General features: G+C 41.3%; 2 protein-coding genes across 6 annotated transcripts in view; one reads left to right on the plus strand and one right to left on the minus strand.

Moving 5' to 3' along the window:
* cabin1 (calcineurin binding protein 1) overlaps positions 1-6,333 on the minus strand; it is a 45,357-nt gene extending 39,024 nt beyond the window's left edge. For 4 of the 5 annotated variants that reach the window (XM_037777135.1, XM_037777134.1, XM_037777133.1 and 1 more), the window contains exons 1-14: positions 6,153-6,333; positions 4,722-4,780; positions 4,468-4,560; positions 4,259-4,372; positions 3,377-3,511; positions 3,062-3,242; positions 2,841-2,970; positions 2,583-2,732; positions 1,987-2,294; positions 1,697-1,874; positions 1,080-1,213; positions 768-985; positions 575-647; positions 53-240 (exon numbers count right to left, since the gene is read on the minus strand). In XM_037777135.1, coding sequence (XP_037633063.1) covers positions 53-240; positions 575-647; positions 768-985; positions 1,080-1,213; positions 1,697-1,874; positions 1,987-2,294; positions 2,583-2,732; positions 2,841-2,970; positions 3,062-3,242; positions 3,377-3,511; positions 4,259-4,372; positions 4,468-4,560; positions 4,722-4,724 — 1,905 coding nt within the window. In that variant the 5' untranslated portion in view covers positions 4,725-4,780; positions 6,153-6,333. The remainder of the gene's footprint in view (positions 1-52; positions 241-574; positions 648-767; positions 986-1,079; positions 1,214-1,696; positions 1,875-1,986; positions 2,295-2,582; positions 2,733-2,840; positions 2,971-3,061; positions 3,243-3,376; positions 3,512-4,258; positions 4,373-4,467; positions 4,561-4,721; positions 4,781-6,152) is intronic. The other variant, XM_037777132.1, reaches the window with a different exon arrangement.
* A 1,743-nt stretch (positions 6,334-8,076) lies between these two features.
* neflb (neurofilament, light polypeptide b) lies at positions 8,077-11,089 on the plus strand. The gene is made up of 4 exons (XM_037777136.1): positions 8,077-9,587; positions 9,734-9,858; positions 9,951-10,417; positions 10,505-11,089. Exons 1-4 carry the CDS (start codon positions 8,502-8,504, stop codon positions 10,717-10,719), a joined length of 1,893 nt encoding a protein of 630 aa, XP_037633064.1. The 5' UTR covers positions 8,077-8,501; the 3' UTR covers positions 10,720-11,089.
* The last annotated feature ends 602 nt before the right edge of the window (positions 11,090-11,691 follow it).

The raw sequence follows: 11,691 nt of genomic DNA on the forward strand, positions 1-11,691 counted from the left end.
ACTCATATAATCAAAAGTTAGGCAAAAACAAACATCAAAATATTGACTTTACCTGCAGGGCCAAGAATCGTGCCTTGAGCCAGTAGACGCGCACCATGACGTCCAGCCAGTGCTCCTCAAACAGGTCTCTTTGGGATGAACCTAAGGCCAGGAGTAACAAATCACTCTGGAAGTGCTGCCCAGGGAACTCTGAGTCAGCTGCATCACCGCCGGGACCAATGCTGTTTCTTCTTGGAGACACTAGACAAGGAAAAAATATAACAAGCCAAGTGTAAACATGCTGTTCCCCACAAATGACTTTCCAATATTTAGCAAATCCTGAATGTCATCCTGTTTAGAACTGTAATTGCAGTGTCCCCTTTAAGTCAGTCAGTCCAATTTTTAAAATGCAAAATAAGCAACAATGACATTTATCACATATGATATGAAATGGAAAAGTAACAGACATTACAGCACCCCTCTGGGTAACATACTGTAGCTTTAAAATACTGCAGCACAGTACTGTAATGCATCAATCAACCACCTTTTGTCCAAATCCAATCTGAATGTTGAGGGTTAGCTCACTGGTACTTACCAGTCTTCCCTTTGTTGTGTAACCATTGCTCCAACTGCAACTCCATGCACGCTAAGCTCATTGCCAACATTTCCTGTACATGTAGCAGATAGAGACATTTATTAGATGTTATTGTGGTTGCACATGCTAAAAACAATCTTTATTGACACGCCAATCAAATTGAAGTTCAAGTAATCAAGGAATTGTCATTTACCCGGATGTGTTGGTTGCTGCAGTCCCGAAGCAGAGGGTTAGGAAGACCACTGCTGTGCTTCCTCCAGGTCTGATAGACCTCCAGCACCACAGCAGTCAGCCCGCGAGGCCACTCAATCGTGAACTTCTGACCCACTGCTTTCAGATAGCGCATCATCACGTCCAGTATACCACCATTGGTCATATTATTAAGCAGGAAGTTGTGGACATCCTGTTGTTCTACAGAAGGGAACGCACAGTTTGTTAATACGACAGAAACGGCAACATGGCACAGCAGTGTATTGTAAAAACATATCCACGATGCACCACATACCAGATTCCATGTATTCAACCGAGTCAGCAGGCAAGCAACTCCCATGTAGAGGCTGCATGTCTTGCTTCCCGTCACACTGCGCATCGAGATTACTCAGACTCTCGTCATCATTATCAGGGTCAAACTTCTTTAGTCTAAGACAAATCAGCAAAATAGTTTATATTAACAGAACTATGAAGAGCTATGTATTCATGTATTATACATAGGGCTGTCAAAGTTAACTCAATAATAAACTGTTACCACAAAACGCCACTAATTTCTTTAACCCATTAACGCAACTTGCTAAGGAGGTTAAAAAATGCTCCAAACTGGCGCTAGATTTTGGTGAGGAAAAACTGGCATGGCCATTTTCAGAGGGGTTCCTTGACCTCTGACCTCAAGATAGGTGAATGAAAATGGGTTCTATGAGTCTCCCCTTTACAGACATGCCCACTTTATGATAATCAAATGCAGTTTGGGGCAAGGCATAGTCAAGTCAGCACACTGACACACTGACAGCTGTTGTTGCCTGTTAGGCTTGAGTTTTCCATGTTATGATTTGAGCATATTTGTTATGCTAAATGCAGTACCTAATCGATTGACAGCCCTCATTATACATTAGGTTTAGTGTAAGATACCTGGAAGGAAGGTATTTAAAAAGCAGTTCCTGAAAATCAATCTTCTCTTCCTTCTTGCATTTTGTGTTTCGAACACGTGCCGAGCGTCGCTTGGCTGTCTCCCCACTATCTTCGACCGCGCGTTTCCTTTTCGGAGCTTTCTTCACTTTATCTGTGAGTGAAACGTCCATTGCTGTCACTGTGAATATACAGTAGGATTAAAAAAAAAAAACATTAAATCTTACAGAATATTAGCTATACAGCGGCTTCAAAAGCAAATAATAATTAGCTTCTCTTTATAAACAACTAACCGACAGGGGGAGCAGAAGTGGTGACCTCCACGGTGGTCTGGGCGGGGGTAATCTGAGGCTGAGTGCTGGGTTGGGGCAGCACTATTGGCTCAGGGAGGGCCATCGGCGGCAGGGATGAGCTGGGGCTGCTGCTCAGCACGGCGGTCTGGACCATACTGACAGGGCTGCTGGGTTGGGGGAGGTTCTGGAGGAAGTTTGGGTCACGGTACTCTGACAAGTCAATTCTGCGGCCAAGGCTCGGGCGTGGTGGCTCACATGTGGTTTGATGTCTGTACATTGCAAGAAGGCTTTCTCCCACATGCTTCCATCTGAAATACAACAGCAGTTCATTAATATTAGAGGAGATGTCACTGATTCGCTGCAAAAAAATAACTATTGGCTAAACCAGATATTAGGACCCTCGGGAGAAAAGGTTAACAAAGGGTTCACAAAAAATTGAGCCCTGAAAACAATTACTTCAAAATCGTCAAGCATTTAAGTATAACCTGTTTCTGTATTTTCTATCTTTATTATTATTAGTATTAATTGGTCCTCAGATCCTCAGAAAAACAAACAACATATGCTGAAATGTGATAAGCAAATTTAAGCTAACTCACGAAAGGCAGCGGATGGGCTGAATCAGGACGAGGTCAGGCTTTGGTTCAACGTGAGAGAGAGCCTGTCTGCGCTTCCGTAACTCCAGTGCCTCTTCCACGATGGATTTGCATTCCTCCAACTCCACTTCCACGTAGTGAATAGACATATCACTGCAAATGATCCACAGCACAGCGGTTCGTCAGTGATGTGATAGTATAGAGCTCCAGCTAGAGCACATTCTTAACAGATGGAGGAATTAAAAAGTGAGCTGGTTTCACCATTTCGTGAACATCTGCATCGTGTCCCTCTTCAGGCAGGGCTGCTCCTCGAAGATTCTCTCCTTTAACACCAGGCCTTTGGTGTAACAATGATCCCTCTCTAGGGCTTTGGCGATGAAGTACAAACAGCCTGGAAAAATGTATGCAGATGATAGTTACTTTTCTTTCTATACTTGAGCTCTTGCACTAGTAATGAGAGCTTATGAGGATGCATTACATACAGGTGTAGTCGCTGAGTGTGTAGAGAATAGTTATGAGGTTGTCCAAGCAGGGCCAGTGGTCCGGGTTACAGTGCAATCCCTCCTCAAAGGCATGTCGAGCCAGAGGAATGCGCACCAGCCGCACAGCCACTTGACCGATTTTGTACCACATGTTCACGTCAGTGGAATCCAACATAACTGCCTAAGAAAAGAACAGAGCAGAACATATAGTTTGAGAACTCACCACAGTGATATTCATGTGCTTTAAAACATTTAGATAAACAATGCGGTGAAATGCCAAGAATGATTAAACTAGCACTGTTTTATTTGATTTACCTCCAAATAAAACTCCATAGCGGTCTTCAGATCATCCCGCAACGCAGTCATAGTAGCCAAGTTTTTAAAAGTAGAATATTTCAACATCAGCCCGGGATGTTTGAGACCCACTTTCTGATCATCCGAGGGCATGGCCTAAAATATTAGAGGATACATCAAAGTTGGCACCAAACACAGTGTAATGCAGATTCATCTTTAGGCCATCAAGCAATATGAATGATAACACATACAGCTCTTGTACGTGGGCAGTGTTTGTCCTACTACGAAGACAAATTTGTAGTGCATATTGTAAATAGTTTATAATCAGTGAAACTGAATTTTAGGACTTTAAATCAGAATTTTTATCTGGATATCATGAAAAAAATTGGTCTGCACCAAAACAAGTGATAGTCCTCCTTGATGACTAAACAGGGTGTGCTGCTGTGATTATGTGAGAGCATTATGGCATTGACAGTAGAGGTAGACCGATTAACCGGTTCGGCCAATTAATCGGCGCTCCATACACCAATAGGCTCCATACACAAAGTCAAGGTAAAGGGGGAGAAAAAGTAACAACGTAACGGGACACGCAACAGAAGTGATCCTGGCCAGTCATACACCACAGAACAGCGCATCGCCAATTGTAAATAAACACATTTTCCAAAGATGTAATCCACCAAATCACACTTCAAGATATCTCTTATGAATGATTAAATTCGGAGTGATAAAAAACTGATTTATTAAAAACGGTGTATGCAAAAGTAGCCGACTAAGCTGTTGCAAAAGATAAGGAGATATCAGCCGCTTTTTCCTGCTCCAAACTATCGTTATTATATCAGCCTTTAAAAATCCACTATCGGTCGACCTCTACTTGACAGGACTATATACTGTGGGATATTTTACCTCTTTGAGCAGTGGAGTTTTGAGAAGCTCATGATAGGCCTTGGCAGACTCCTCAAACTTGTCATGTTTTTGCAGATCTAAAGCTTTGTGATATAAAGCAAATGCCTCAGCTTCCTGCGGACAGAAATAGAAGAAACAAAATCAGATAACTTATTTAGATCTACAGAGGAAAACATATGCAGCAGCGGCGGGTAAGCCTAATATTATACCTGAGCCTCTTTTGTCCGACTCTTGTTACTTCTCAAGGGGTCTTGAGACTCATCAGCAGCTGTCGAAGCAGCATTTAGTGCTGCTATGCGAATCTGTAAATAAAAACACAGAAAAAGAGGCAAACATTTAGCAAGTATATATATATATACAGTATAACTCAGGATGTGGAGCTAGTAAGTGCAGAATAGTGGTAAGGTATATTGATACAAAACAGCAACCATCCAAGGATGCACTCAATAATTAAAAGCCTTACCATTTTAATATGTGGCAAGAGGACCTTCCACCTTCAGGGTTTGTAGCTTTTGATTGTATCTATAGAGATGTATGGAAACCAAACAAAGAGAGGAAGATAAAAGCAGGCAAGACAACAAGAAAGAAAATGTAATGGTAACGTTAAAAAACATATAGAGAATCCCACATATATGGAGGACAGATAATAATGCACTATAAAAATTTTTAACAGTCTCTTCTGCACTATACTCACTTTTTTTAATAGTCGTGTATCACAGCTGTTACCCTGCACCATATTCAGTTTTAACAGTTTTCTTCATCTCCTTGTATTTTTTATATCTGGTATATTATTTTGTATTTTGTACTTTGCACGACTAACTTTTTTGCTGCCTTTTTACTAACATGTTTTGCACTATGGAACTGTGATGCTGGAAACTTGAATTTCCCTCGGGATCAATAAAGTTACCAATTATCTATCTATCTATCTATCTATCTATCTATCTATCTATCTATCTATATGTATGCATTTATGTATGTATGTCTGTCCCATCACCAGACTGTCACTCACTCTATTCTTTCATTTACCAATGTCAGGTGAAAGCCCCTGTATTATTCAGTCACTTTGTATTGTGTTGAGTGCATTCATGTAAAAGCTTATCTGGCTAAATAGACCCCCAACTTGACAGAGAGAAGAGCAAAGTAGCCTGCTGTCGTCAACTGTTATCACTTGACACAATTGCTAATCGAGAGCTAGGGTGCTTTCCAAATCGCATACTTTTTCTTTTTACTTTTAGTACATACTGCAGGTGTGTAGTGTTGCATGCAGTATGCATAACATTGTGCCTTTAGTAAGTACTGTGTGTTCCAATACCCATACTACCATACTATTTCGTATGCCAGAAAAAAAAATTAGTATGTCCAAATACATAATATGTCAAATGCAGTATGCAAAAGAAATACCAGGATGATGTCCTATACTGCACCAGGTCACATCTTGCAGTATGCAAGCCAGCATGCTTTTCTGGCTCTTCTGACCCACAATCCTCTGTGCAGGGGATATATGAGCAAGAGGGTCAAAGTTCAAGGTGCAATGTTATGAAGAAGTAGTATGCACACTGTATGAAACAGTACGTACTAGAAGTAAAAAGTATGCGATTTGGAACCTTAATGCTAACCAAAAATGCCACTCAAAACTTAGCATGGTTAGCTCAGTTCTTAGCTTAGTTTGTCCCGAGCAAAGTATAAAACTCTACTAGTTAACAACACAACTCCAGACAGCAGGTGGCACGTACAGCTTCCTGACAGACTAGCACATGTTTACTGGTTCACTAACAGCTCACATTGTTGTCTCAGCTAGCTAACGTTAGCTGATATTAGCATTATATGAGCTAACGTTAGCTAGCGTTTCACCGGCTGACCGTTAACGTTAATGTACTAAAGCAGGCTGACTTACCGTTCATTCTCCGGTTTAACTGCATTTGTAACGTGTCTATTACTACTATAAAGACAGCGGACTCTTAAAAGCACCGCGGTCATGAGTGGAGGTGAGGCACAGAGCAAGTTAGAAACTTCATTTATTGATTCAGCATCCTTTCTTTGTTGTTGTTAACGTTACCGAGCGTCATGTGCGTCACTGCGACCCGCCAATTAGTAAGGGCGTCGCTCATTGGTCAATACGCTGTGGGGTGTATTCATGTGACGAATCAGATGTTATGATATTGGTGGAACCACAGTATCAATACACACACACAGCACTGAAATGTCATTTACCACAAAGGTAAATGCTTTTAAGTTATTATTAATGCAATATAAAAAAACACAAAGTAATTATCGAAATTATATAGACAATTATATCATTATATCTATCTATATATATATATATATATATAGATAGATATAATTGTATATATATGTGTATATATATATATATATATATATAGAGAGAGAGAGAGATATAGATATCTCTCTATATATATAGATATATGTACACTATCAATACACACAGCACTGAAATGTCATTTTCCACAAAGATAAATGCTTTTAAGTTACTAATGCAATATAAAAACACCAAAGTAATTATTGAAATTATATAGACAATTATATCATTATATCTATATATATATATCTATATATATAGATATAATTGTATATATATGTGTATATATATATATATATATATATAGAGAGAGAGAGAGATATAGATATCTCTATATATATATAGATATATGTACACTATCAATACACACAGCACTGAAATGTCATTTTCCACAAAGATAAATGCTTTTAAGTTACTAATGCAATATAAAAACACCAAAGTAATTATTGAAATTATATAGACAATTATATCATTATATCTATATATATATACCTATATATATAGATATAATTGTATATATATGTGTATATATATATATATATATATATAGAGAGAGAGAGAGATATAGATATCTCTATATATATATAGATATATGTACACTATCAATACACACAGCACTGAAATGTCATTTTCCACAAAGATAAATGCTTTTAAGTTACTAATGCAATATAAAAACACCAAAGTAAGTATCGAAATTATATAGACAATTATATAATTATATATATATATATAACTGTATATATGTATATATATATATGTATATATACTGTATATATATATATATGTGTCTAAAGACAAGTCAAGTGTTCAAGTCAAGTATTCATACAAGTCAAGTGTTAGGAAGCTGTAAACAATGCAAATAGTGCATAGAAATAATAAAAATAACAGTGAATAGGATTTATATTTACAGTGACAAGTATGTACATATTACAATATGTACATAATGTGACAGATGATATGTACATATTACAAAAAATGTGCATTAAAGACTGTAAATTATTATCTAAAAATGTGCATTAAAGACTGTAAAATATATAGTCTATAACGGCTGCAGCCAATATTTGGTGTTACAAAAAATTACAGTTTTCACTGTTCACGGGTGTTTTCTGCAGCCCTAAACAAGTCTGTTCAGAAAGATCAACATTTTCCTCTGATAAACTAAACTTGTGAACAATATTCTTTATTTTTTCAATTTTCAATCATGCAACAACATAGGCCTACATCAGGGCACAGCCTTACTATAGTCTCTGAGACATTGGGTTTTCTTATACTGTATATCAGTGTAACCTGTATGGTAAATAGACAACCACTAGATGGCAAACTTTTATTTTATAATCCAGTAAATTGTTTTCTCTCAGATTGAGGTGGTGCTTTTTTAATTACAGAATCGACCAAACTGTTTGATATCTAGCTGATTAGCTTGTTGTGAAATTTAATTGTGATACTTAGATCATAATAATATTGTTATTCATATTCTTATCTAACACAGCAGACTGATGATACAAAACCGCAAAGCAGAGTTTCCTCCCTTCCTCCATCAGGCAGTATTTCAAGAGATTGTACAGTTACATGACAGATACATTATGTCTTAGTCAGGATTTATTGGAACAACTTCTGCAGTTTTCAGGAGTAACAGTGTACTGTTTTGTCCTCACTGACCCTGTCCATTGCAGTCCCTTGTTGCTCTACCGCTTATCCCCGCCTCCTCCATCCCCCACACTCATCCTCAGTCACCCCACCCCATCTCTCCCTTGGCTGAGACTGGCTAGCTGGCACCATTATCAATTCCTTCTGTCAGCATGCCTGCAAAAAAAATAGCTTACGTCACAGTCATTACTAGCTCTATAAAAGCCAGTGTAATGCAGATTCACTGTGCAGTCAACCCAGCTACATTCCTAGACGTAGAGCAGGCCGTTATCTCAAGTCATGGCTTCCATCGGCTTTGATCCGTACTTCCCTTCTACTTACAAGAGGAAAGTGGTTGTGCGCAGTGCAGGATATGGAGCTGGAGGATATGGAGCCGGAGGAGGAATAGGATCTAGGTCTGCCTACTCCAGCTACTCCGCCCCGATGACTTCCTATGCATCTTCACGCAGAAGTTATCCAACGCACGCCCGAGCGTTTTCCAGCTACTCCTCCATGCTTTCCGCTCCAGTGTCTGCAGCCGCCAATGAGCTTCGCCTCGACCAAGCAGCCCAGGTCAGCTCTGAGTTCAAAGTGTTAAGGACCCAGGAGAAGGCTGAGCTGCAGGACCTGAACGACCGCTTTGTGAGCTTCATTGAGAGGGTCCATGAGCTGGAGCAGCAGAACAAGTCGCTGGAGACTGAGCTCCTGCTTCTCAGGCAGAGGCAGACGGAGCCGTCCAACCTTCGGGCCCTGTACGAGCATGAGATCCGCCAGCTCCATGCTGCTGTGGAAGAGGCCCGCCACGAGAAGCAAGCGGCCCAGGACCACAGGGACCAGATGGAGGACGTGTTTAGCAACATGCAAAAACGCTATGAAGACGAAGTGCTCGGAAGAGAGGAATCAGAGGGCAGGCTCATGGATGCCAGGAAGGGGGCAGATGAAGCCGCGCTGGGCCGGGCTGAGCTCGAGAAAAGGGTCGAGACCCTCCTGGAAGAGCTGGACTTCCTGAAGCGCCTCTGCGAGAGCGAGATTGCAGAGCTGCAGGCCCAAATACACTACAGCGCAGAAGTGTCGGTGGGTATGGAGATCGCCAAACCTGACCTTTCCGCCGCTCTCCGTGACATCAGAGCCCAGTACGAGAAACTGGCGCATCACAACCTTAAATCAGCCGAAGAGTGGTTCTGCGACAAGGTGAACGTGATGACAGTGGGCACTTCTCGCAAAACGGACAACGCACGCAACGCCAAAGATGAGGTTGCAGAGTACCGCCGGCTCCTCAAAGCTAGGACGCTGGAGATTGATGCCTGCCGTGGAATGAATGAAGCTCTGGAGAACCAACTGCAGGACGTGGAGGAGAAACAGAGTGCTGAGATCTCGGCACTGCAGGTATGTAACAGTGAACAAGGCTGAAAATATTCTTTCTGTGAAAAAGAGCATAGAGCATGCAATGACACCCCAAAGATGAACTGAGACGCAATTTGCATCCAGCCCATAATGTGCCACTAACATGTCACTTTATCTTTTCTACACAGGATACAATAAGTCAACTGGAGGACGAGTTGAGGGCAAACAAGAATGACATGGCTCGCTACTTGAAAGATTATCAGGACCTCTTGAATGTGAAGATGGCCTTGGATATTGAGATCGCAGCCTACAGGTAAGTGTCGTGCTGTAATTTAAATGGATGCCATCAATACTAATAATTCAGCATCTCGTTTACATGATGTGATGTGTGTATTATTCTGTTAGGCAGCTCCTTGAAGGAGAAGAGAACCGTCTAAATGTGGCGGGACCGGGGTCCTTCAACGTTTACTCCCAAGCCATGTACGCCACTCCGTCCTACGGAAGATCCCAGTTCTCCACGCAGTCTCAGCTGAGCTCCGCACCTCAATACCTGCTGAGCTCCGCACCTCCATACCTGCTGAGCTCCCGCTTCTATACTTCATCACTCTCCACAGAGGAGACAATATCCGCGAGCCAAGCACAGCAGGCGGAGGCAAGCCCTCCTCATGAGGAAGAGGAAGAGGAGGAGGAGGAGGAGGAAGAGCAGGTGGAAGAGGAAGAGAAGGAGGAAGAAGAGGAGGAGGAGGAGGAGGAGGGAGATGAGAAGGAGGAGGAGGCAGAGGGAGATCAGGGAGAAGAGGAGGAAGAAGAGGAGGTGGAAGTAGAGGAGGAGGAAAAACAAGAAGAGGGAGTGGAAGAAGCAGATGGAGAAGGTTAGTGTTGTTATTTTGTTTCATTGATGTGTGCATGTGTGTAGTAAATTAATTCTAACTTTCATCCCCCCCCTTTTGGAAATGAAGAGGGTGAGGCAGAGGATGGAGAAAAAGAAGATGAGGAGGAAGGAGGAGAGGAGGTCCCAGCTCAAGAAGAGGAGAAGGACGCCAAGCAGAAAGAGGAAGAGGGCGACGAAGAGGGTGAGAAGCAGCAGGATGAGAAGGAGGAGGAGGAAACTGAAAAACAAGAGGAGGTGGAGGCCGAAGAGAAAAATGGAAAAACAACTGAGAAAAAAGTTTAAATTCAAATGCTTTAAATGATACCTTCTCCGGTGCTCTACATGTACAGAGATATCTGTCTAATTCAAACCAAATGAAACATGTTGGTGAACTAACTTGAGTGACCAACAGCATGTGCGCAAACTGTACCAGCAAAGACATGAAAACGCTATAAAAGCTAATCAATTAACTGATGGGGATAGGATGTGACTGGATTTGTTTGCAACCCTAACACCTTTGTGCTTTACTGTCACCGACACATGCCTGTATACGACCGTCTGTATGTGCAATACCCACGTTGAGATGCCTTACTTTGAATCCTCACTTAGTGCTTTAAATCCATGATGTGCTGTGTTGAACTCCAATAAAGCCTTGAAGACTTGTCAACCCAGAGCTGGCCCCGGGCTTTTCATTACCAACAGGAACGGCTGCAATGAAATGTCAGATCAAATAACATTTAGCACAAATAAACACATTAGCAGAAAATTATATTCAATGTCTGAGCTCTGTGACTCACTCTCACAAGCGAGGATGGATAGTTTTACTCGCTAATTTCACTCAGGATGTTCCTTTCTCAATGGAGGTTAATGGAAAAAGCACATAGATGGCAGCCAAAGAGCCCTCGGCTTCTATCCATATTGATAAATCAGTCTACAATTGACTGGAAGGGAGGGCTGCAGCAAACCAGTAAAGTCAGCAAGTCTGGATCGCTTTAGGCTCTTTAAGCAAAATACACCAAACTGACTGATTAAATGCATGAAAAACACACAAAAATCACAGCATATCAGACAATATTAAGCTTCACTTTTTCAACATGACCTGCCAATAAAACCTCATTAAATTTCTCTTGACTTTGCTAAACCACAGTCCAAGTAAGAGTTACACTGGCATTTTTTTTTTGTCTTTATCTCCAGTCAGCAGGTCGTCTCTGCCCCCGATGAGCCTATACAGTCTCAGTGTGTGATCAGTGAGCTGACACCGGTGTTTTTCCTGCT

Source organism: Sebastes umbrosus, chromosome 8 (genome assembly GCF_015220745.1).
Source record: "Sebastes umbrosus isolate fSebUmb1 chromosome 8, fSebUmb1.pri, whole genome shotgun sequence".
NCBI classification, from domain to species: Eukaryota; Metazoa; Chordata; class Actinopteri; order Perciformes; family Sebastidae; genus Sebastes; species Sebastes umbrosus.